Here is a 26586-nt window from a genome sequence, read left to right as displayed (position 1 = left end):
TGTAACTAGTGGAGTGCTACAGGGATAAGCACTGGGGCCTCAACTATTCACGATCTATGTTAATGACTTGGATTAAGGGACCAACTGTATTGTAGCCAAATTTGTTGTTGATATAAAGATAGATAGGAAAGCAAGTTGTGAGGAAGCTACAAAGAGTCAGTTTTTATTATTCACTCATGGGATGTGGCTTCACTAGCTGGGCCAGCATTTATTGCCCATCCCTAATTACCCTTGAGAAGGTGGTGGTGAGCTGCCTCCTTGAACCGCTGCAGTCCATGTGGTGTTAGTACACTCACAGTGCTGTTTGGCAGAGAGTTCCAGGATTTTGACCCAGCAACAATGAAGGAACGGTGATATATTTCCAAGTCAGGATGGTGAGTGGCTTGGAGGGGAACTTCCAGGTTGGTGATGTTCCCATGCATCTGCTGCCCTTGTCCTTCTAGATGGTAGTGGTCATGATTTTGGAAGGTGCTGCCTAAGGAATGTTGGTGAGTTTCTGTAGTGCATCTTGTAGATAGTACACACTGCTGCCACTGTGCATCGGTGGTAGAGGGAGTGAATGTTGGTGGATGGGGTGCAAATCAAGCAAGCTGCTTTGTCCTGGATGGTGTTAAGCTTCTTGAGTTTGTTGGAGCCACACAGATCCAAGCAACTGGCGAGTATTCCATCACACTCCTGACTTGTGTTTTGTAGGTGACAGACAGGCTTTGGGGAGTCAGGAGGTGAGTTACTTGCCACAGGATTCCTAGCCTCTGACCTGCTCTTGTAGTCATAGTATTTATATGGCTAGTCCGGTTCAGTTTCTGGTCAATAGTAAACCCCAGGATGTTGATGGTGTGGGATTCAGTGATGGTAATCCCATTGAATATCAAGGAGAGATGATTAGATTCTCTCTTGTTGCAGATGGTTATTGCCTGGCACCTGTGTGTCGCAAATGTTATTTGCCACTTGTCAGCCCAAGCCTGGATATTGTCCAGGGACTTGCTGCATTTGGACATGGACTACTTCAGTATTTGAGGAGTCCCAAATGGTGCTGAACATCATGCAATCATGAGCGAATATCCCCACTACTGACTTTATGATGGAAGGAAGGTCATTGATGAAGCAGCTGAAAATGGTTGGGCCAAGGACACTACCCTGAGGAACTCCTGCAGTGATATCCTGGAACTGAGATGATTGACCTCCAACAACCACAACCATCTTAATGCAAGGAGTCTGACAAATAAGGCAGATGAGTTGAGGGCACAAATTAACACATGGAAGTATGATGTCATTGCTGTCACAGAGACATGGTTGAGAGATGGGCAAGATTGGCAGCTCAATATTCCAGGATATAGGGTCTTCAGGTGAGACAGAGAAGGAGGTAAAAGAGGAGGGGGTATCGCAATATTGATCTAGGAATTAATTACAGCAGTAAGGAGGGATGACATCTTAGAAGGCTCCTCAAATGAAGCTATATGGGTACAACTGAAAAGCAAAAGAGGAGCAATCACATTGCTGAGGGTGTACTATAGGCCTCCAAACAGTCAAAGAGAAATAGAAGAGCAGATGTGTAGGCAAATTTCGGAGAAGTGTAAAAATAATAGGGTAGCAATAGTGGGGGATTTCCCCAACATTAACTGGGTTAGTCATAATGTGTTAGGTTTAGAGGGACAGGGATTCTTAAAATGCATCCAGCACAGCTTTTTAAGCCAGGACGTAGAAGGCCCTACAAGGTCCTGGACTTAATTTTAGGGAATGAAGCCGGGCAAGTGGTAGAGGTATCAGTGGGGGAGCATTTTGCAGTTAGTGATCATAACTCTGTTAGATTCAAGGTTGTTATGGAAAAGGACAAAGATGGGCCAGAAATTAGAGTTCTAAATTGAGGGAAGGCCGATTTTGATAAGATCAGATTTGATTTGACCAGAGGGGACTGGGAGCAGCTACTTTTAGGTAAATCTGCGTCAGAGCAGTGGAACTCATTAAAGAAGGAAATAGGGAGAGTACAGGGCCAACATATTCCAGTAAAGACAAAGGGTGAGTCCAACAAATCCAGGGAACCCTGGATGCAGAGGGATATACAGGATTTGATAAGGAGAAAAAGGGAGGCTTATGGCAGATACCAAGGGCTCAAAACAGTGGAAGCCCTAGAGTATAGAATGTGTATGGGGGAACTTAAAAAGGAAATTAAGAGAGCAAAAAGGGGGCATGAAAAAACATTGGTAGGTAAAATAAAGGAAAATACAAAGTTATTTTACAGGTACATTAAGAGTAAGAGGATAACTAGGGAAAGAGTAAGGCCCGTTAAGGACCATAGTGGTAATTTGTGTGTGGAGCCAGAAGACGTTCTGAATGAATACTTTGTGTCGGTGTTCACAAGTGAGAGGGACGACATGGGCATGGAAATCAGGTAGAAGGACTGTGGTATAATTAAAGAAATTAGCATTGAATGGGAGGAGGTTCTAAGTGGTCTGGCAGGCTTAAAAGTAGATAAATCTTCAGGCCCGGATGAAATGTACCCCAGGCTGTTGAGTGAGGCAAGGGAGGAGATAGCAGAGGTACTAGCAATAATTTTCAATACCTCTCTGGCCACAGGACTAGAGGACAGCCAATGTGGTACTGTTATTCAAGAAGGGAATAAGGGATAAACCAGGGAACTACAGGCCAGTCAGTCTAACCTCAGTGGTGGGGAAACAATAGGAAGCAATCTGAGGGACAGAATTACTCTACACTTGGAGAGGCAAGGATTAATCAAGGACAGTCAGCATGGTTTTGTTAAGGGAGGTCATGTCTGACCAATTTGGTTAAATTTTTCGAAGAGGTGACCAGGTATGTAAATGAGGGCAATGCACTTGACGTTGTCCACTTGGACTTTAGCAAGGATTTTGATAAGGTCCCGCATGGGAGAGTCATAATGAAGGTAAGAGCCCATGGGATCCAAGGCAATTTGACAAACTGGATCCAGAATTGGCTGAGTGGCAGGAAGCAGAGGGTGATGGTCAAGAGGTGCTTTGTGACTAGATGCCTGTGTCCAGTGGAATTCCACAGGGATCGGTGTTTGGTTCCTTGCTGTGCCTTAGATTATAGGAGGATATAGATGGGCTGGTCAGATGGGCTGATCAGTGGCAAATGGGATTTAATCCAGATAAGTGTGAGGTGATGCACTTGGGCAGGACAAACAAGGCACGGGAATACACGATGAATGGTAGTATCGTGGATCAGAGGGACCTTGGTGTGCATGTCCACCAGTCCCTTAAGGTATTGGGACAGGTATATAAGATGGTTAAGAAGACATATGGGATACTTGCCTTTATTAGCTGAGGTATAGAATATAAGAGCAGGGAAGTTATGCTGGAACTGTAAAAAACATTGGTTAGGCCACAGCTGGAGTATTACGTGCAGTTCTGGAATCCGCATTATAGGAAGGATGTGATTGCACTAGAGAGAGTGCAAAGGAGATGTACCAGCATGTTCCTTGGCTGGAGAGTTTTAGTTATGAGGAGAGATTGGATAGACTGGGGTTATTTTCCCTGGAGCAGAGGAGATTGAGGGGGGACATGATTGAGGTGTATAAAATTATGAGGGGCATAGATAGGGTAGACAGGAAGGAAATTTTCCCCTTGGTGGAGGGATCAATAACCAGGGGGCACAGATTTAAGGTAAGGGGCAGGAGGTTTAGAGGGATGTGAGGAAGAATTTTTTCACCCAGAGGATATTGGGAATCTGGAACTCGCTGCCTGAAAAGGTGGTAGAGACAGAAACCCTCATAACATTTAAGAAGTATTTGGATGTGCACTTGTGATGCCATGGCATACAAGGCTATGGGCCTAGTGCTGAAAAATGGGATTAAAATAGTTAGGTACTTGTTTGACCGTTGCAGCTTTAATGGGCTTTAGACTCTATGACTGTATCTTCCTTTGTGTTAGTTATGACTCCAACCAGTGGAGAGCTTTCCCCCTGATTCCCATTGACTCCAGTTTTGCTAGGGCTCCTTGATGCCACATTCTGTCAAACACTGCCTTGATGTCAAGGGCATTCACTCTCACCTCCCCCCTGGAGTTAAGCTGTTTTGTTCATGTTTGAACCAAGGGGTACCTAAGGGACATAGGTAGGTTAAAGTGAGTGGGCAAAAAGTTGGCAGATGAAGTATAATGTAGGAAAGTGTGAAGCCGGCTATTTTGGCAGGAAGAATTTTTTTATTCGTTCATGAGATGTGGGTGTTGCTGCCTAGGCCAGTATTTATTGCCCATCCCTAATTGCCCTTGTTCAGAGGGAATTTAAGAGTCAACCACATTGCTGTGGGTCTGGGGTCACTTGTAGGCCAGGCCAGCTAATTTCCTTCCCTATAGAACATTAGTGAACCAGATGGGTTTTTGTGACAATCGACAATAATTTCATGGTCATCGTCAGACTTTTAATTCCAGATTTTTATTGAATTCAAATTCACCTTCTATCATGGTGGGAATCAAACCTAGGTCACCAGAGCATTAACCTGGGCCTCTGAAATACTAGTCCTGTGACAATACCACTGTGCCACCACTATTCGTTGAAATGGAGAGAGACTGCAGAATGCTGCGGTACAGAGGGATCTGGGTGCCCTTGTACATGAATCACAAAAGTCAGCATGCAGGTACAGCGAATAATTAAGAAGGTAAACAGAATGTTGGCCTTTATTGCAAGGGGGTGAAGTATAAAAGTAGGGAAGTCTTGCCCAAACTGTATTCAGGGCATTGGAGTACGGTTTTGGTCACCTTACATAAGGTGGGACATATTTGCATTAGAAGCAGTCAGAGGAGGTTCATTAGGCTTATTTCTGTGATGAAGGAGTTGTCTTATGAGGAAAAGGTTGAGCAAGTTGGGCCTACATACTTTGAAGTTTAGAAGAATGAGAGGTGATCTTATTGAAACAAATAAGATTCTGAGGGGACTTGACAGGGCAGATGCTGAGAGAGTGTTTCCTCTTATGGGGCAATCTAGGGGCACAGTTTAAAAATAAGGAATCTCTCATTTGAAATGAAAAAGAGGAACCTCCTCTCATGGGGCTGTTAGTCTTTCAACTACTCCAGACTGTACTCCAGAGAGCAATGGAGGCTGGATCATTGAATATATTCAAGACTGAGTTAGACAGATTTTTGATTGACAAAGGAATCAAAGGGTTCAGGAAAGAAGAGTTAAGGTCACAATCAGATCAGCCATGATCTTATTGAATGGTGGAGCAGGCTCGAAGGGCCGAATGGCCTACTTCTGCTCCTAATCCATATGACCTCCAACAGGCTGGAGGGCTTGAATGACCCGCTCCCATTCCTATGAATAATCCGCTCTGCTCCTTTAATTACAGTACGGAGACACACCAGCACGCCACAGAAAGCAGCCCCCAAAAGCAAGGGGCCACAAACTGTGGCATTGAAGCCATCTCGAGCGATTGAGCCGAAGCTTTACCAGATCGAGGGACCCAAACCGGCTCCGCGGCATCGAATGGTCAGCCCTACCCGCTCTACCATGCCCAGTGCCAGGTACAACCCCAGTCTGATCACAGGTTGCTTTGTAGGGCGTTTGTGTTGTTGGGCTGTGGGGTGGTGGTTAGGGGTCACTTGTCAGAACTTTTTAACACAATTCAGAGCAGGTAGTTCAGTACAGTGTCAGATCTCATTCAGTTGGGAGCACTTTTATGTCCTAGTCAGAGGTGGTGGGTTCATGCCCCATTCCAGAGATTGGAGCACTGAGGGAATTTTGCCATTTCCAGATGAGATTTAAACCGAGGTTTCAGCTATCCTCTCAGGCGGAGCTAAAACTTCCAGGGGCTGGATATGACGGGTGGGGGATGGGGGGGGGGGGTGAGGTGGGGGATTGGGGGGGTGAGGTGGGGAGGGGGGTGGTGGGTTGGGGGGGGTGGGGGCGGTGGTGGGGTGGTCATAATGCCCCCTCCCAACACCATTTGAAGATTTCCGACCACCTTTAAAAATGGCCACCCCACACCAAGAATACGCTGCAGGCAGCCTTAACAAGCTGTCAGGGAGTCCCCGGGGAGAACTGTCATGGAAACTGGACCCAGGTAAGTCGGGCTTTTTTGAGCGGGCAGGTGTCAAGCACCCACGGGAAGGGGTGGAGGGGGGGCTGTGTTTTGGAGGCCAGGAGGGGAGGCAGAAAGAGTGGCTGGGGGTGGGAGGGGGTTGGGGGGGGTGTGGAGGTGGGGGGTGGATGTTTGATCTCTGGGAGGGGTGCCCATGATCCACACAGGCACCCCCAAAGGACATACCCTCCTTCCTGTTGTTTCACCAACCTTGCCGAAAAAGACGGCCTTCCCACTCTCGCCCGCCTTCTATTGCTCACAGTTGAAGCATATTAAGGACTTTAATTGCCACTTAATTGGGCTGTTAAGGGCCTCAGTAAGCCTAAGGGCAGGTGGACTAGTGGGCGCCTTACCCAATCCCCCTTATTAAGGGGACTGGATCAGGCCGGGGGTGTGTCAGAGAAGCTGGCGGCCTAACCAGGCTACATAGTTTTTATGTCCCCGCCTCAAAACATGTTTGACGGGGCGCAGTAAAATCCAGCCCCAGCACAGTATTCGACGAAAGGCAGGTGAATTTGCTAGTGGATAATGGGCTGCTTCTGAGGGTACAGGCCCATTACCAGTTGGAACCTGCTGGTTTAGTGTTCCAAAGAAAAACGTTAGTGGAACTGTTAGTCTTTGTCATCTGCTGCTGTGGGGAAATGCCTGACCTCCACTTGGCATGACTGAAATCAGACATTAGCTGGGTGGCTGAATAGGAGAGAAAGTTCCTATAATCTTTGGGTTCCTGACTGTGGCCCTCAACAGAAATTTGGCGGGTAGCTCCGTTGTGTGGTGATCTCTACATGTGTTTTGCAACTCATAATTCCTATGGCTTTCTTTCCTCTACACCCATCACCCCCATCTACTCCACAATGTTTTTGCAGCACCCCTCCATTCTCTTCTGAAGATGACTCAATTGTGGACAGTGCTTATGTTACCAGCGTAGGGGTCAAAGATACCACCCAGGTCCGTGTCATTCAATCAAAACCAAAGCAAAGCAAGGCGACCATGAGTGATGATGATGACTGGTCAGACACTGACATCTCGACAGAGCTGCTGAGTCCACCCGCTGCAGGGCCTCTTGTGGTCCGCACCCCTTCAGGTATTGGCACTACCCCTGGCATTACTTGATTCTTAAAGGTTGGATTTGAACAACCCAACACACGTGTGCTTTTTGCAATGATGCTGTGGTTTACTGAGTCCCAGCCACCTTGTGCAGTGAGTGTGACCTGACCAGTGAGAGGGCAGTGGGGGTCTCCGATGACCATTTGACAGAGCACACCACATAGCATGAACGACGCTCACTAACGAGAATTCCAGTGACTAGTGCTGTAGTGAAGTAATGCAGAGAACATGAGTTCATATCCCACCGTGGACAGTTTGAGAATTTGAATTTGGTTTAAAGGCCACCCTGCTCGCTGACGTGTAAAATGATGCGTGGTGACATCGGGCATGCGTCCTGACGTCAGCACGTGTCATTCAGATCTTGAGTTCAGCAGGCACGCATCGGAGTTGGCCGCAGGCCCGCTGAACTGTCAAAGGCCTATTAATAAAAACAAAAAAACTGTGGATGCTGGAAATCCAAAACAAAAACAGAATTACCTGGAAAAACTCAGCAGGTCTGGCAGCATCGGCGGAGAAGAAAAGAGTTGACGTTTCGAGTCCTCATGACCCTTCCACAGAACTTGAGTTCGAGTCCAAGAAAGAGCTGAAATATAAGCTGGTTTAAGGTGTGTGGGGGGCGCGGAGAGAGAGAGAGAGAGAGAAGTGGAGGGGGGGTGTGGTTGTAGGGACAAACAAGCATTGATAGAAGCAGATCATCAAAAGATGTCAACAACAATAGAACAAAAGAACACATAGGTGTTAAAGTTGGTGCTATTATCTAAACGAATGTGCTAATTAAGAATGGATGGTAGGGCACTCAAGGTATAGCTCTAGTGGGGGTGGGGAGAGCATAAAAAATTTTAAGATATTTAAAAATAATGGAAATAAGTGGGAAAAGAAAAATCTATATAATTTATTGGAAAAAAAAGGAAGGGGGAAACAGAAAGGAGGTGGGGATGGGGGAGGGAGCTCACGACCTAAAGTTGTTGAATTCAATATTCAGTCCGGAAGGCTGTAAAGTGCCTAGTCGGAAGATGAGGTGTTGTTCCTCCAGTTTGTGTTGGGCTTCACTGGAACAATGCAGCAAGCCAAGGACAGACATGTGGGCAAGAGAGCAGGGTGGAGTGTTAAAATGGCAAGCGACAGGGAGGTTTGGGTCATTCTTGCGGACAGACCGCAGGTGTTCTGCAAAGTGGTCGCCCAGTTTACATTTGGTCTCTCCAATGTAGAGGAGACCACATTGGGAGCAACGAATGCAGTAGACTAAGTTGGGGGAAATGCAAGTGAAATGCTGCTTCACTTGAAAGGAGTGTTTGGACCCTTGGACGGTGAGGAGAGAGGAAGTGAAGGGGCAGGTGTTGCATCTTTTGCGTGGGCATGAGGTGGTGCCATAGGAGGGGGTTGAGGAGTAGGGGGTGATGGAGGAGTGGACCAGGGTGTCCCGGAGGGTGCGATTCCTATGGAATGCTGATAGTGGGGGGTGAAGGGAAGATGTGTTTGGTGGTGGCATCATGCTGGAGTTGGCGGAAATGGCAGAGGATGATCCTTTGAATGGGGAGGCTGGTGGGGTGATAAGTGAGGACAAGGGGGACCCTATCATGTTTCTGGGAGGGAGGAGAAGGCGTGAGGGCGGATGCGCGGGAGATGGGCCGGACATGGTTGAGGGCCCTGTCAACGACCGTGGGTGGAAAACCTCGGTTAAGGAAGAAGGAGGACATGTCAGAGGAACTGTTTTTGAAGGTGGCATCATCGGCCATTTAAACACCAATTAAACTCATTAACGGAGCTGCCCATCCAACCTTAAGGTTGACGGGCAGGTGAAGAGCCCAGGCGGCCTTTGCATTTCTCATGAAACCTCATCCATGGGCGGGACGAGGTTTCATGGAGGTTTTTAAATTTTAATAATTTTAAATAAAATTCATTGACATGTCCCAGCTCATGTGACACTGTCATAAAATTTTACTTTTTTCTTTATTACACTTTTCCAAAATCGAACTACTCTCCCTGAGGCAGCTCCGTGCCCACTTAAAATGGTGGCAAAGAAAACATGAAATAAAAAGCAGGAATCAGTGGAAATGGGCATGAAAGTGTCAGACTGTCATAAAAACCCAATTGGTTCATCAATGTCCTTCACAGAAGGGAATACTCTGTCCCTAATCATATGTGATTCCAGTCCCACATCAGTGTGATTGACTCTAAACTGACTGCCAAAATGGCCTAGCAAGCCATCTGTTATCACCACCTATTAACAAGGCAGCTAAGGATGGGCAATATATGATAGCCACAATGAGAATTGGTAAAACAAAAAGAAAGGCGACTTTACAGGATTTGTCATTGATGATTTGGAATTTGATTTTGTTGATATCACTTTTGCTGATGATGCTTTTTACAATGTGGACAAAGGTGCTGGTGTTGTCACTGAAAGTGGAGGTGGTGATTTTGACAATGTTGTTGTTGATTTTGGTAATGATGGTGGTGGTGACATTGATGATAGGCCGTGGTGATGAAGCGTGCTCAGCACTGTGTCTCATCATCATGCTGTTTTCTTCTCCCTGTCCCCTAGGAACTATGGTTCAAAGCATGACAAAGAGTTTGGAGAAACAGCTCAGCTCTCCAGCAAAGAAACCCATCGGAGGTGTTAAGCTCATACCTACATCCCAAGCTGCATCTCGTTCTTCTCCAGAAAACAATACTGTCATCAAGAGGTTGCAGGTAAAGAGGCCCAAGGTGCCATTAATTGGCAGGTTTTGTGTTAGATCTTTTTTCCCCCTGTATGTTGCAACCTATAAATAATTAGTCAATATTCAAATGCTTTCCATTTGTCCAGCTAGGAGAAGGAGTAGGTCTTTGCGAGATGACATTTTTCTGTCGATACAAACAGATTACTTGGCCTTTGATGGGGGAAGCAGAACAGATGATAGGAATTTTGAGAGTTGTGAACAAGAAGGAAAAGTCTTTTTTGCTCCCAGGAGCAGTCTCAGCCGGGCCTGCTGATTATGTTTAAAAGATGTAGAATTATAGAATGGTTACTGATTGGAAGGATACCATTCATCCTGCCCTGTCTTTGCCAGCCTCCTGCAAGAACAACTCACCTAGTCTCACTCACCTGCCTTTTCCCTGCAGCCCTGTAATTTTTTTCTCTTCAAAATCTTAGAGTGCTTTGCTGGGATTGTGATTTTGCATCAGACACGTGCTGGTCTGACTTTTGACCTTCACTAAAATGAGCCTCCGGTGGATGTAGGGGATCACAACTTGAAGAAGAGCAGGTACTTTTCCTGGTGTCCGAACCAGCATTCTCCTCTCAACCAATATCACTGAAACCCTACTTTATGGTCATTTGTTCATTTATTGTTTTGTGGGATCTTGCTATGCACAAATTTGTTGCTTTGTGCACCTGCACAACAGTGACTAAAACTTCCAAATATAATCACTTGGGTGCAAAGAATTTTAAGGATGTCAAGGATTCTAACTCCTAGCATTCATTCACCCATTTCCTAGTGTTCTTGTTGCGTCGAGGTATAGTTCCATGGACAATGGCTGCTTGCCAGCAGGGGAGATACTTCCACACTTTGTCTTACTGCAGACCAGTTGAGAGCTTGCAACTATTTCACAGTTAATATGAGATACTGTATAGGTTTCAAGAGGGTTATGTGTTTATGGCTAAAGTGCCTTGTTCTCCCATCTCCCTCTTCATCCCACCCTTGACCCCTCCTCCAAGCTTCCTTCCTATCTTTTGTGAATGAACTCATTCTTATTGGCTACTGATCCACAGGCACCAACTGTTTTCTGGTACCTTGCCTATTCTTCACAAATTGGACCTGCCCAGGGAGCGTCCACAGTGTGTGCGGCGCAGATGACCAAATCCCATTCTCTCCCACCTCGGATAGGGGTCAGGGGGCAGTGATTGTGAGAGGGGAAGCCCTGGACAATATTTCCCATCTCTATCCAGGGAGTGTAGTGCCCCAACTTAGCTCATCTAACCCACCAGAATCCACTTGAACCTTTCTGAATTGAATGGGTTAGTTCAGTCTGCCATGTGGATATGATAGAGTAATCATTAGATTGGACTAACAATCCAGAGAATGAGAGTTCAAATCCCATGTTGCTGTTTGAGATTTTGAATTTAGTTTAGGGATAAATCTAAAAGTTAAATGCTGGGACCAGCAGAAATGACCAAAAGCTGTCAGATTACGAAGGCCCAAATCGTCTGCTAATGTCCTTTAAGGAATTAAAGCTGCCATCCTTACCCAATCTGGCCTATATATGACTCTTAGCTGCACTCTGAAGCAACTCAGAAAACCACTCCCTTACCATAACCTTCCAAGGACAACTGAAGATGAACAGTAAATGCTGGCAACACCCGGAGAATTAATGGAAAAAGCTTGTGCACTTGGGCAGCTCACCAAAGGCCATCCTGAGGTTTGATTTTACCTTATCCACTGGGTACTCAACATGAAAATGAGGATTCCCCCTCATCCTGTGCACATTAAAGCATTGAATAATGCAGTATGAAGGAGATCATTTGTTCTATTATTCGGTGCTGGCTGTTTGGTAGAGTTATCCGATTAGCCCATCTTTCGCTTTTTCCCGATAGCCTTTAATTTTTTTCCCTGTCAAGTAATTATCCAATTTTCCTTTGAAAGTTACTATTGTATCTGCCTCCAGCAACCTTTCAGGCAGTGCTTTCCAGATCACAACAATTCGCTGTGATATTTTCCCCCCCCCCCTCATCTCCCTCCTGCTTCTCCTGTTGCTAATCACCTTAAATCCGTGTTCTCTGGTTATCAACCATCCTGCCACCAGAAACAATTTCTCCTTATTTACTCCATCAAAACCACTCATAATCCTGAAAATCTCTATCAAATCTCCTCTTAACATTCTCTGCTCTAAAGAGACCAACCCCTGTTTCTCCAGTCTCTCCAGATAATAGAAGTCCCTCATTCCTGGTATCATTCTAGAAAATCTCTTCTGCATGCTCTCCAAAGCCTTGACATTCTTTCTAAAGTGTGGTGACCAGAATTGAACACAGTACTTCAGCTGAGGCCTAATCAGTGTTTTACAAAGCCTCGACATAATTCTTTGCTTTTTCTACTCAATGTCTCAGTTGATAATGCAGGGGATCCCACATGCTTTTTTTTTAACGGCCAGTCCACATGCAATATCACCTTCAAGGAATGTGTCAACTCTTCCTGAACCATCTCCTCTCTGAAGGCCTCCAATCGCTCAATTCCTGTTTTGTCCATCAATTTTTGCTTCCAATCCACCTGGGCCAGATCCCTTTGAAACCCAATGAAATCATCCTTCCTTCAGGTAAATATTTTCACCCTGGATTGTTCCTTGTCCTTTTCTATAACTATTTTAAGCTTGATGATAGTATGCTCCCTGACTGAAACATGCTGCACTTGTCCTGCTTCATTTCCCAGAACTAGATCCAGTGCTGCTTCCTCCTTCATTGAGCTGGAAACAACCTCATCAAGAAAGTTCTCTTGCACCTATTTCAGGAATCCCAGGCCATTATCCCTAATCTGCAGTTCGTGCATCTTTCTGTAACTTGCCTGTAGATTTGTCCCTCTATCTTCTTCCCACTATTTGGTGGCCTTTAGTATACACCTGATAATGCAATCCTCAGGTGGTCTTGAGGCGTAGTGACAGTATCCCTGCCTTTGAGCGAGAAGCTCTGGGTTCAAGTCCCACTTCAGGACTTGATGGTCAAGGAAGGTGGGTTCATAACACGGCCACACAGGTTGAATATCAACCTGCAAATCCTTCCACCACACACTAATGGCAGGTGGTAAGAGCGGGAGAGATTCTTAGTCAGCCATGTGATGGAAAGAAAATTGGAACCTCTGCCATCACTATTCATAGCTCCAGACTATAACAGCAATATAAAAGTGTATGTTGCCACAGCAACTTGGACTCCTTGGGGGGGACCTGTTGAGCGGATGGCCAGTGTGGATCGGATTGGTGCCAACAACAAGAAGTTGGATCCCCGCTTTGGCTGGGGTGGACTGGGACTTGCCTTCTTGCCCTAGCTATGGGAGAAGTCGTTGTATTGTGGGTTGGACCCTGCTTTGGTCAGAGACTCGAAGAAGAGTTGTAATCCTTAATTCTGATTGCTGTTTAATTCCGACCAAGTGGACTCTGTCTTTGAGTGCTCAACTTTGCTGAATTTTTGGATTTTCCAATTTGCTCAACTGCTCTTTCCATTGCTGTAATCAATATTGCCACCCATCCTGCTCTTCTCCTCCCCTAACATTCCTGAATACCCTGTAGCCAGGAAACTAAATTCAAATTCTTCCCTTGTTTGCTTGTTAGAGCAATGACTCTGTTACCATGTGGCGACTTGTGGCTGTAGCTCACTAATCTTATGTATCACTTTTTCTGCAGTTATGCACATGCACTTCTAGACCATTTGAGAATGTCTTGCATTTGCCCTTCATCTGATTCCTGAAATATTTTTTACTGTAGGTGCTATTTATCTCCCCCAGTCCTCTTTCTCCTCTCCAATGTTTCTACCCGTTGCCCATCCCCCTCCCCCACAGCAGAAGTAACCTCCTCATGAGGACTTTGGTCCCAGCTCTGTTGAGGTGCAACCTGTCCACCTTGAACTGGTCCCTCCTGCCCCAGGACAGGTATCAATACCCCAGAATCTGATGTCCTCCCATCTACATCATACCTCCATCTATCTATTAACCTGCTTTATCTATACTCACCAGCATTAACCTCTTCCTATATTCACCAGCACACGGAACTGGTGGTCCAGAAATGACTACTTTGAGACCCTGTTTTGTAACTGCTTCCCCAGGCTGCAAAATCTCGGTGCCTTTTGTTTCCTATTTAATTGCTTCCTATTTGAACCATGGCTTCTTCCCTTTCTGCCTTCAAAATGTTCTGCACTCCCTCAGTGATGTCTGTTATCCTGGCAGCAAGGATGTGACAAACCTCGGGATTGATGTTGGCAAATGCAGTAACACTCTATATCCCCTTGAATGTTGAATCCACAGTGACAACTGCATTACTGGATTTGGTTGTATCCCCTGTGCATTCCTTAACCCCACAGTGCCATGCTCCAGACTGCACTGATATTGTCACCCTCACTGCTGTCAACTGGTTAGTGAGCGCCACACTGCTGGAGGATTCCAGCACGCCCTGCCTCTTCCTACATTGCTCAATGAGCACCCACTTACTGTCCTGAGTTTTCTGTGGCTTTAGGGTGACCCTCTTCTGGAACATTCAATCCAGGAAATTTCCAGTATTGGTAGATGCATACATAAACTAACTCACACACACTCACTGTCACACATGCACACATTGCTAATGCACACAGACACACTCACTCGCCCCTCACTTACACAGGTTCACACGTGCAGAATCCAGCTGCCTTTTGTGCCCTACATGTTCTCCCAACTCCCCCACTCCACCCAGCTACCTCCATCACGGCGTATCCAGGAATTAAACCATTTCTGCTTTCTGTTGGCAGCTGTCAGACGACGAGGAGAGTGAGCTGGATATTTCATCCATCGAGGATATGTCAGAAGAGTTTGTCAGGAAAGTGACAATCTCGAAGCCCGTGGTCATGCCCAGGCAAAGTGCTGAGCCGTCCCTCTCTCAGGGAACCAGTGTTTGGAGCTCATCTGCTAGCAGAGGGGCAGGTTGGTAGCGAGAACTACCTGCATGCTGAACTTAACATTCAACCAAAAGAAAAGGACTGTTTTAAGTTATTTTTTGCTTTCGAGTTTTAAAATCAAAGTGATATTGTCTTTGTATAGTCATAATTCATCTTTGACCCTGACATTTACCGAATATGGGACATGTAAGAAGATAAGTTGGAAATACGTGTGTTTTGAAAAAGAATCATGAAATTTATTTTTGTAACATATTTTAATAAGAATGGGATCATGATTTTGTTTAATGGAGTCAGGGGAGGAGTTTCTTTACGAAATGGTGCAGTGTGTTGATGTAATGTATTTGTCAGTAAACACCTTCTTCCTGTCAGCTGACACTGTGATAATCCAAGTCTAACATCTTAATCTTGTTAACCCCCTTTACTTCCTCTCAGATGATACAGAACTAAGCTATAGTGTTTCCCTGATCTCCTCTCATCCTTTGTTTAAGGCAAAGCCTCATGCTGGGGGCAAATTTCAAATTACCAGCTGCCGTCGGCTGGTTCACCCAACCAATGTGAGTACGGACAGGCTGTTTAACAGTGGAAGGCATCACACATGCATTCGGTTGTGTTTTTACCTTGCATACTCACTTAACAGTGGAACTCTTCCCCAGTCAAGATTTTATCCATTCTTCTAAGAAACTAGATTTTGCACCAGTGTTCATGCTTGTGTGTCTGTGCCCTCTCAGAGCAGTGAAATCCAATTTTGTGACCTGGGATACTGGGACACTGCAAAATCTCATCAAAACCCACCTTTGGGGGACACACCCTCAGAGCCTTGCTTTTCAGTACAGGGTGTTTGCACTCTACCAATCATTGGGATGATATGCATTGCAGGCAGTAAACCAGGAGCTTATTCAGCATAGTACAACTGTGAGGGAAGATTCGCACTGTCACTTTAAGCTGATTTGATAACCCATGGACTATCTGTACTTGACCTGCTTATTGCTTGCAGATTTAAGGGGATTAACAGATTGGAACCTGTCTGTGTTATTAACCAAGTCTGTTGTGGTCAGTCTGTACTGTACTTTGTCTGATGAGGAGAGGAGTGTTTATAGCTGATGATATTTTATATACAAATTTTTGCAAAGGACACATTCACTGATCATAGTGAGAACTGCACTGAAAGGGAGCAGCATCTCTGATGAGTGCAGCTCTCCGCTGAAATCACTGAATGCACCCTTATTATTCTAGAACTGTACCTTGTTTCCCATTGTGTGAAACAGAATAAACAAATTGTTTCTTCAGCATATTTCATTGCTGCTTCAAGTGCTCTGAAATTGTCTTTGAGAAATGGTGCATTTTCCATGTCACTCTTGTTGCTTGTGGCACATCTGTGCTAATGGACCCCCTCCAGTGTGTCGAGCTTCAAAATGGCAGCTTCATTGAATCTTCCTCATGGGAAATGGGGAATGTTCTTGAGAGGATTTTGCACCTCACTGATACCTTCAATATGTTGTCAGTATAACTAGCATTGTTATGGTTTGTTCTCCACCTACCATGCTAGTAATTCCCTGAAGAGAATCATGCTGTGAATTTTTATTTTGTCCATCACAATGAAAAGTAGATTGATGTTTTAGTCCTACACAGTTTGGGGTGAGTTTACCATTGGCCGATGGTGTGAGGCATCAAACTAGTCACCTATCCTACACTTTGCTGATTCTGCCTATCCACTGAAAGGGAAGTTGAGCATGGTGTACTCAGGGAGGCTGATTCGCTATTGCCCCTTTTATACCATTGTCTGAAGTTTGAAGTATATTCCTGGAAACGAAATAAGAAAAGCCAATTGGCCTCAAATTCCTCAGGCCCTATGTCCTTATCATTCTCTGTACGCTCTTATTGACCATAGCCTGCTCTGAACTTTACCTGGTCATTGATTCTGCCCCATTGGTGGCACCCCTGCCCCACCATTGGCATCCCTGCCCCACTGCTGATCCTACTATTAACCCACCCATGCATCATGTCCCTGTCCTGTACATTTGATCTGTTGAGCTAAAGCTCTATACGTACTGTCTAATCCACGAAGACAGTTTAAGAAAACCTCCATAAGTTCCATTCATGCTTATGTACCCATTAATAACCCTAGCCCGCTGCCTCTAATAACACAACCCTTCCCTCCCCAGCAGAAACGGAATCTTGGGCCTTTTGAAAAGGACCTATTTATCCCAGTCACTGTCCTTATAACGGTCCAAAGAGATTGTGCAGCATTGTGGAGTTTATTAACACACCTGTGAAGACTTGTTCTGCTCATCCACTGACACCTTCCTCCCTCCTTCACTAACTAACCATTGCCTTATGTCAAGTGAGCTACCAGATGATGGACTGCCAGGCCTTGGATGCTTTGTAATTATCAGTTGCTAGTGGGGAGAGTATCCTGGATTGCCTTGCTCCCTTCTGCCTGAGGTCCTCACCTTCATGGGTTGGGTGAGACCTATGGCTTGTTTTGTGATGAGAATCCTGGTGCTGAACATGCATCCACAGAAATGGAGCAATAAATCATTGTCCATGCTTCATCTGCAAGTCGGGGCTTAAACATTGGCAGTTACTCGATCTTGGGAGGAGGAGGTTATCGCTGAGCTTGATCCTGTCTTCACCCCATGCACAAAATTGGGCCAACTGGAGAGAGACCAGGAGGAGTAACCATGGCCAACTACTCTTTTATATTCTCTTTTCTTTCCCCCTCCCTTTTCGCAGCCTGGAGGGACTTGAGTTACTGCCCCAGCTGAGGATAAGCTGCTCAGCAGAGACCTGGGACCTCCCAGGTCTGACATGACTGAGTACCACACTTGCCAGTGCATTTATCAACAGTGATACCAAGCCCTCCCTGTCCTTTTCAAGGAAAACCTCAATTTTATGTGTGAGTCCTTATTGGATTCTTGGTTAGCATAATATTTCCATTAAACTGAAGGTTTCGTCAACGGGGATCACACAGCCAAATGCACATATTTGGAAAATGCAGTGTCCAGTTGTATGAGACTTGATGTCCTTCTCACAGGACAATAAAGGGAAAGACCTGAATAAATTATTGATTGCAAAATCCCCATGCTTACTAAGTGACAGATACCACTGGTCACATATTTTGCACAAACCCTTCATATCAGGTTCGAGAGAGAGACTGTTTCCCGGAGATGCTTCCTTCCTGTTTGCTTGGTACATGCGAGTTGAGCTTATGTATTATGTGCTGTGCTGTTCTGGACACTGCCCGATATCCCATAGGCCTCTACAGCAACTGACACCGAGTGAGTTTGAAATGAAAACAGAATGTGCTGGAAAAACTCAACAGGTCTGGCAGCATCTGTGGAGAGAGTTAACGTTTCGAGTCCAATATGAACCTTTCTCAGTACTGAAGTGAGGCAGAAACTTAACAGGTATTATGCTGTTGAAAAAGGGGGGAGGGGCAGGCGGAGCAATAAGGGAAGGTCAGGGATAGGTTAGAGGATGGGAGAGATTAAATTACAAAGATTTCATGGAACAAAAGGCAATGGGAATGGTGGTAGTAAAGGAACAAAGAATTGGTCTAGAGTGGGTGTTAATAGCAGAATAAAGGTCAATGCTGTCTGAAAGCAAAACAAGATACAGACGATACAGACTGGCACTACAGGAAAATGTACAAAATGGGGAACAGAGTTCATGATCTGAAGTTGTTGAATTTACTACTGAGTCCAGAAGGTTGTAAAGTGTCTAATTGGAAGCCTCAAGCTTGCGTTGGGCTGCACCGGAACATTGTAGCAGGCTGAGGACAGAAATGTGGGCATGAGAGTAAGTTGGTGAATTGAAACAGCAAACAACCGGAAGGACAGGTTCAAGCTTGTGGACAGACCGGAGGTGTTCCGCAAAGCGGTCACCCAGTCTGCGTTTGGTTTCCCCAGTGTAGAGGGGACCGCATTGGGAGCAGTGAATACAATAGACTAAGTTGAAAGAAGTACAAGTAAACTCTGCCTCACCTGGAAGGAGTGTTTGGCACCTTGAACAATGAGGAGGTAAGAGGGCAGGTGTTATACCTCCTGCAATTCCACGGGAAGGTGCCATTGGAACGGGATGAAGTGTTGGGAGTGATCGAGCACTTCCTGTTTTTATTTCAGATCTCCAACATGTGCAGTATTTTGCTTTTAGCTTAGTCGTGCACAGGTAGGTGTTTGTATCAGTCCCTCCAGAGTTCCAGCACACCCTGATCAGGAGAGTGATTAATAGCTGCTTGACTGTGACGCATTGAGAAAGCTCACATCAGTTCATTTAACACCCTTTCTAGTTATTTGCTTTGCCTGGTACATACAAAAGAGGGCCTGGTACATACAAAAGAGGCAAAGCATTTATCTAATCTCGGTACCTGCTCAGAGGCTGGAACCTCCTGGCTGTAACCATGGTTCCTATTGATAAGCAATGATACTGTTTTTAAGTTTCATCGAGGTCCAGTCGTGTTTTCTGGGGGAGATGAGTTTCGATTGGTATGAATTCTGTGAGCAGTTAAAGCTGATGCTTTTCCGCCTTCATACACCTCTGCATAACTTTTATTCTTTCATGGAATATGAGTGTTGCAGGCAAGACCATTTTTGCCTATCCCCAACTGCCCTTGAGAAAGCCTCCTTGAATGGCTACAGCCTAGGTGGTGTAGGAGCACCCAAAGTGCTATTAGAGGGCGAGTTCCAGGATTTTGAGCCAGCAACAGTGAAGAAACAGCGATTTAGTTCTAAGTCGGATTGTTGGAGGGGAACTTGCGGGTGGTGGTCTTCGCATGCGTCTGCTGCCCTGCCCTTGTCGTTCTAGATGGTAGAGATCACAGGTTTAGAAGGTGCTGTCAAAGGAGGCTTGTTGAGTTGCTGCAGTGCACCTTGTCTGTAGTACGCACTGCTGTCCTGCTGCCACAGTGCACTAGTGGTGGAAGGAGTGAATGTTTAAGGTGGTGGATGGGGTGCTGATAAAGCGGGCTGTTTTGTCTTCGATTGCTGCATGACAACAGCCCAGGCTTTGACTTTGACTTAGTTTCCCATGTCCTCTCTTCCCTTGCAGTGTTCTGCCTTTCTTTTGTGCGTGCTGGTACATGTTGGAATACACTTGGATCATTTACCCCTCTCCACCCACTTTTTGTACATGAGCCAAGATTGGGAGTGTTAGCTGGCACATTTGACTGTGTGAGGCTGCAAGACCCCACTCTGTTTCTGCCCTTGCATGATAGGTGTGGACAAGCAGTTTCTGGCATGGGGCCCCTGGGTGGTGATTAAGAACTGGGACCCTTTGTTCAAAATGCCCTTTTTGCCTTGCATAAGCCTGTGCACATTGGAGCTGACTGTAAAGGTACTAAGGCCACCAGCCCAGATAATAACCTAGCCTAGACCTGAGGAGAGTGAATGGCACAGGTCAGCATCCAAACCCAGCACCTTTTTGATTGTGAGGTTCTGTGTAGTGCTGGTTATTGCACTTCCATGCTGAGATTCTCCATGTGAGGGATGTGGGCACTTGTTCTTGAACTTGGGTGCATATGAATTTGTGACCTGTTGGTCGGTAATGTCAGATCAGGTCTTATGCAGAAAAGGCCAACAAAATTGCTTGTTGTGGAATCTCATTGCAGGACCGTTCTTCAAAACATTGCTAAGACACCAGTGATACGCCTGAGACTACATAATTATTTGACTAACCAGTTCCAAAGAAAAGTCATGTTGGACTTGAAACGTTAACTCTGTTTCTGTCTCCGCACATGCCGCCAGACCTGCTGAGTTTCTCCAACACTTTCTATTCCTATTCAGCTGAGGCTTGTACGTGCAGAGTGAAGGCCGAATGATCTTGATCCCTGAGGTGTTTGAATGTAAAGGACTGAGAGCAGGTCACTAAGTTTGATATGCAGATTGCAGGGTACAAGGTAATTTTACCCTTCAGTAACAGTTTTCCCCTTCAATTATCATTGTCATTTCTATTAGACTCTGCCTCCATTTTGTGGAGTTGATAGCATGGACTTCGCTTAATGTTAGCACTCTCTCACCAGAGTCAAATGTTTGAGAGTTCAAGTCTCTCTCCAGAAATTAGAGCGTATATAATCTAGGCCGACATTCCAGTGCAGTACTGAAGGAGTGGAAAGGAAATGGAATGTTGGCCTTTATTGCAAGGGGGATGGAGTATAAAAGTAGGGATGTCTTGCTACAACTGTATAGGGCAATAGTGAGACATAAGAAATAGGAGCAGGAGTAGGCCATTTGGCCCCTTGAGTCTGTTCTGTCCATTCAATAAGATCATGGCTGATACGATTGTGGCCTAAACTCCACTTTCCATAACCCTTGACTCCCACGTAGAATTTTTTTTTTGGCTTATTCAGCTTTGAATATATTCAATGACCCAGCCTCCACTGCTGTCTGGGGAGGATAATTCCAAAGACTAACGATGCTCTGAGAGAAGAAATTCCTCCTCAGCTGCATCTTAAATAGGAGGAGCTGTTCCTCTAACTTGTGTTGAGCTTCACTGGAACAGTGTAAGAGAATGGCAACAGAGAGGTCAGCATAGGATTAAGGTGGTGAGTTAAAATGACAGGTGGTTGGAATTTCGGAGTCACACTAATGGACTGAATAGTGATGTTCCACAAAACAGTCACTCAATTTGCATTTGGTCTGCACATTGAAGAGGAGACCACATCTTGAACAGTCAATACAGTTTTGAAAGAGCTTGGTGGAACACTTCTGTTCAGTCTGTATAGTAATCCTGAGCTTCCAGTCAGCTTTTGCTTTGATTCTCTGTCGCACTTGCACTCTGACCTCTCTGTCCTCTGCCTTATAAACTGTTCCAATGAAGCTCAATGTGAGTTTGAGGAACAGCAGCTCACACTTCGATGAGACACTTCACAGCTTTTCACACTCAACACTGAATTCAACAATTTCAGACCATGAACTCCATCATCCTCAGCCCCTTTTTATTTCCTTTTTTCAATTTTTTTTAAATTTTAATTTTTTTCATTTTAATTTTAATTATTTATTTAGATTCATTTTATTCATTGTTTTATCCCCACCTTTTATCCTATTTTCAATTTTTTTCCCACCACCATCCCCTCCCCCAACCCCACTAAGGCCATCTGTCACTTGTTCATGTTATTCTTTCTGGATTGCTTACCCTTGTCCTGCTATTATCACATTCTGCTTTCTGACCTTAATGCCACCATCAGCACCTCCTTTAGTCAGCACCACTATCATTAACATCCCTTTGGCCTTTTGTTTTCCCTTGGCCCTCTTCTCAGCCAGCTGAGCTTGCTGTTTCAAGACAGGAGTGATTAAATAACGAAGGAGATGACAATACCCTGATCAAACACAAGATTGATCATTTAATCTCTCCTGTCTTCCACCCTATCACAGACTTTCCTTTATGTTCTTTCCAACACTTTTTCCCGACTTTACATCTGCTTAAAACCTGTCGCATTTCTAGCTCTCTGCAGTTCTTTCAAAGGGCCATTGACCTGAAAAACAGATGCTGCCAGACCTGCTGAATATTCCCGGCATTTTCTGTCACTTGAGAACACTCGAGCTTTATTTTTCAGTCATAATGCAACACTTTTATTTTTAGTTTAAGAAAGGAAGCCTCACGTTCTTACTAAATGCAAAACCAAAGATCTAAACACAACAGAAATAAAGACAAATGGACAGTAGTAATGAACGCCACCAGCTCACATGGTGCAGTAGCCTAGTGGTTGTGGCAACTCAGAGGTTCTCAGTTCAAGTCCCACCATTAAACAGAGTTCAAACCAAGCTGGTAATTAGTGGGTTGGTATCAGGAAATCTGCCGATTGTTGTGCTTAAAAAAAAACCTAGCTGATTCACCCAAGTTCTTCAGGGAAGGGATCCTATCTAGTTTGCCCTCCATATAACTCCATTCCCCTCTATATAGTTGATTCTTAATCCCTTCAGGGAAACTACGGATGAGCAATGAATGCAGCCTTTCCAATGTTATCGACCTCCCAAGAACCTTGCAAATTGTGTAAACTGAGGCTATGCTGAGTAAACATGTTTCTATGCTTAACTTTGAGCCAGCATGTTATAGCCTAGTAACGGAGCCCCACTGTCCACTATGCTACATTAAGTAGCATGCAACAACTGTGTTGTTCAATCATTCATTCTGCAGTACTGCTTAACATGATGTCTTGATGTAGTTTTGTGAAAGAGTATTCCATGTTCCAAATGTCAAGCGAAGATGCGCTGGGTGATGCAGTGCATTAGATTGAGACTTTTGGTAATTGGATTCAAATCCAAACTAAACTGATGTGATGAAAATCTCTACTTTCTGGCAGTAAGAGCCAATCATGGAACAGATGTGGGAACTCCACTGTACCAGTTTCAAGTACATGAGAGTTCAGAGCCCAAAATACTCCTAATTTAGCCCAGTTTTTAAAAAAATTATTTGTTCAGAGGATGTGAGAGTCACTAGCAAGGCCAGTGTTTATTGCCCATCCCTGATTGCCCTAGGGAAGGTGGTGGTGAGCCATTTTTTTGAACTGCTGCAGTCCATGTGGTGTAGGTACACGCACAGTGCTGTTATGGAGGGATTTTGACCCAGTGACAGTGATGGAGTGGTGATATATTTCCAAGTTAGGATGCTGTGTGACTCTTGTGGAAAAAAAGAAATGTGCAGTCAGGTACTTCTGTAAGGGCGGAGTCACATTTAATCAAAGAGAATAATATGAATATAAACTTCTTTGGTAATTATGCTTAATTCTGTGAGGACAGTGATAAAAATTACAAGAGAAAACAAAACCAGTGAGTGAGGCCTATAAACACAAGTTGTAAAAACATAGCCTTTCCATCATATATTTTGCAGCACCTTCTAAAACATTTGGCCTGATTTTCACTATCTAAACGTCCTGACTTGGCAGACCTGCCTCGGTTTAGAGGGCCCGGTTAGACCCAATTTTCACTCTGGGGAGGCAGGGGTGGCGTAGAGTTGGGCCCACCGACCCCCCCCAGAAGCGCACTGTAAGCAGCCATAGGGGTGGGTGAGTGCCAAGGTGGGAGAATGGGGTTGAGAAACTTATCAACCATGATTGAATGGCGGAGCAGACTCGTTGGGCCGAATGGCCTAATTTCTGCTCCTATGGTCTTATGATTAGGAGGCTCACCTCTGTTCTCTGGGACGTTGTCCAAATGGCTTTAAAAGTCTCTCAACCCCTCACTCCCTCATGCCACCTCCCATGGCTGCTCCATGCCAACTCATGCCCCCCTCATATCTCCCATGTCCCCATGCCAACTCATGCCACCTTCATAGCCACTCTCTCCTAGTATCCACCATGGGCAGAAATGAGGAGCCTTGTGGAGATGAAAAGAAAAGAAAATCCTAACAATCTAATACAATCCTCACTCATGCACACTTGATAGTGAAAAAAGTTCCAATTCTAATTTTAAATCTACTCAAGTGTTCTATCTCCTATTAAAAACAAATTTCTGTTTGGAAGCAGCTAAGCCTTTAATAGTCTCTTTAAATTGTCAATCAAACTGTGAGCTTAGACTCCCCTGCTGAGATAATCAAAGTTTTTGGAACTCAGCCAAGCATTCATGATGACAAGAATATCCCTTGAGAAATGTCAACAAAGAACTCTATTGAAACTACAGGAACAGAAGGTAATTTTTTTTCTAACATACTCCAGATATCCTATCAATCAAAACAATCTAGCAGATGGTGTTTTTTTAACTCTGACAGTTTAAGCCTTTTTCTTCAAGTTTAAACAGCAGGAGACTTAAAAAGCTGGAGATCATGGCACTTAAGTAAACCTTATCCATCCTTCAAGAGCTTTATGTCTACTCCATCAATTTGTACTTCCCACAGTGTAGGTTGAGGCCCTCGGAACAGCCAAAATGGGACCAGTTTGAACTCAGCATTAAGTTCAATTGGCCCCACAGTGTTCAGGTTTCACTCCTGTATGAGTCATGCCTTGCCCCCTTCCCCTTAGAGGCAAAAATTGGGTCTGTTGGAATTGGGGGTGGGACTTCCACGTCCAGGTCATACCTGCCATTTTTAAAGTCAATGGAGTTTACCTGACTCTGCGAAAATCTGGTCCATTCTCTTGTTTCTTGTGATAATATGCCTTATGTATTTACGTAGTATTTATGCATAATAAAAAAGTACACGCAACAATTTTAAAAAAAGACCACAAAGTGTTTACATCCTACTTAACCTCAGGGGTGAGATTGTGAAATCTTCCTGTTTCATGACTCTGTTGCAATGAAATTCAAAAATAAACAATTAAGAAATAAAACACCAATCCATGTAAAGACAGTAAATGTTGGATTAGCTCTGCAATCAAGCTATGTGCACCATGTATTCATGCCCTCTTAAAATTGGTGTTTTGAATTATCAAGGCACCAAAAATACTCTACTCAGTCCCAAGATTGAAGTCCCCTGCTTGTCTGATGATTGAACACGTCCTTCTCCCCTCGCCCCCTCTATTGTTCATTGGCGCTAACATTCTTGCCCCTCACTCATGCCCCCACTTGCGTAATGGCTATTCCCTACTTTAATTGGTGAGAACAACCTTGGTGCAGCCGTGACACCTTGCTTGAGAGCAAGCACTGAAGAAGAGGTGAAATTGGGAAGGGCATGATACATTGGACTGAACGGGAGGGGAGTAGCCAAAGTCAACGTCAGGCAGATGTTCACGTAAACATGTTTGAATGCAGGTGAAATGGAAGTGATATTTCAAATGACCTGCAAGGAAAGGGATATTCTTGGGAGACTTTGAGACAGGAAGATCTTGGCGATGTCTTGGCGATGTGGACCAAGTGAGAGAGGGGGTGAAGAGCAAAACTGAAAAAAAACACTTTGGCATCAACTCAAGGCAAGTGCTACATTTGAACATCACTGAATCTGGACAAAGAATCACAGTTGTGCTACATTTTTCAGGTTCTCTCCCCTTGTTACTTGTGTGTGGGAATACTGGAGAAAGAATGAGGAGGGTTCTCCTGCCCTCTGTTATTCGCCTGTTCAATGTTTACACAGTGAAGGTTAAAAACTTGACAGCTTGGAGACATTGATAGTTCTTTAAAGCTTTCAATGTTTACTTTTCCACCTCATTCCTTTCCAACCTGCTGCTCTGGGCACTATCCAGTTTGAGAAGGTGAAACAGTCCAGGCTCTGCATTGACACCAATTAATGGCAGTTGCTCACTGCGCTGACAGAACAGAGGAACGGGAGGAACTGGTTTAGTCCAATAATTCCAACCTTTTTTGGTTAAATCATTCCCACTTATCTGCCGCTCAGCATGTTCCTTATCCCCCACCCTGTTGTTTCTTGAACCCATTTATTCTGCCTGCTCCAATGGTTACTGAGACCACATCCCATATCCTTTGGGTGTGAAAAGTTCTGTCTAATTTCTAGCTTCCATATCATGGTACTTAAGGATGCATTAGAATTGTTCAGGGACATTCCTACTCCCTGCGTTGGGAGATATGAGTGAGTATGTTGGTCAGGGCGGAATTCAGACTTGGGCTGGTGACCATGGGAGTAAAATTCAACTTCAGTGGGGGAACAAAAGGGCAGTAGTGTGTTTGTCTGCACATTATACGCTCTACCTAATTTTTCTCTGCATTGATGGGCAGCTGTTGTCCTGTTGTCCACTTTGAACCCCCGCTGAAGTTGGATTTTGAATGCCCCTCTCATGCGCAGTCACTGTAGTAATTGGGCTGGGGCCTGTCACTCATATCAATTGCTTGCACCTTATAAGATTCTGACTGGTCATCCTTATTAACATCTAATCTATGTGGAAGAGTGACTGGTTAGGAACATGAGTTGCACAAATGTATCCCAGAATAATGTTTAAGAAATGAAA

General features: G+C 44.8%; 1 protein-coding gene across 1 annotated transcript in view; it reads left to right on the top strand.

The window, feature by feature from the left end:
* The window catches only part of LOC121270748 (zinc finger protein DZIP1L-like), a 148794-nt gene that overhangs the window by 63639 nt on the left and 58569 nt on the right, over positions 1-26586 (top strand). Inside the window, exons 13-16 of the mRNA XM_041176138.1 lie at positions 5318-5492; positions 6916-7133; positions 9699-9847; positions 14616-14787. Coding sequence (XP_041032072.1) covers positions 5318-5492; positions 6916-7133; positions 9699-9847; positions 14616-14787 — 714 coding nt within the window. The remainder of the gene's footprint in view (positions 1-5317; positions 5493-6915; positions 7134-9698; positions 9848-14615; positions 14788-26586) is intronic.

The sequence above is a fragment of the Carcharodon carcharias genome, chromosome 2, assembly GCF_017639515.1.
Source record: "Carcharodon carcharias isolate sCarCar2 chromosome 2, sCarCar2.pri, whole genome shotgun sequence".
NCBI lineage: Eukaryota > Metazoa > Chordata > Chondrichthyes > Lamniformes > Lamnidae > Carcharodon > Carcharodon carcharias.
Note: the sequence above shows the minus strand (reverse complement) of the source record. Positions and strands in the feature narration are given on the sequence as shown.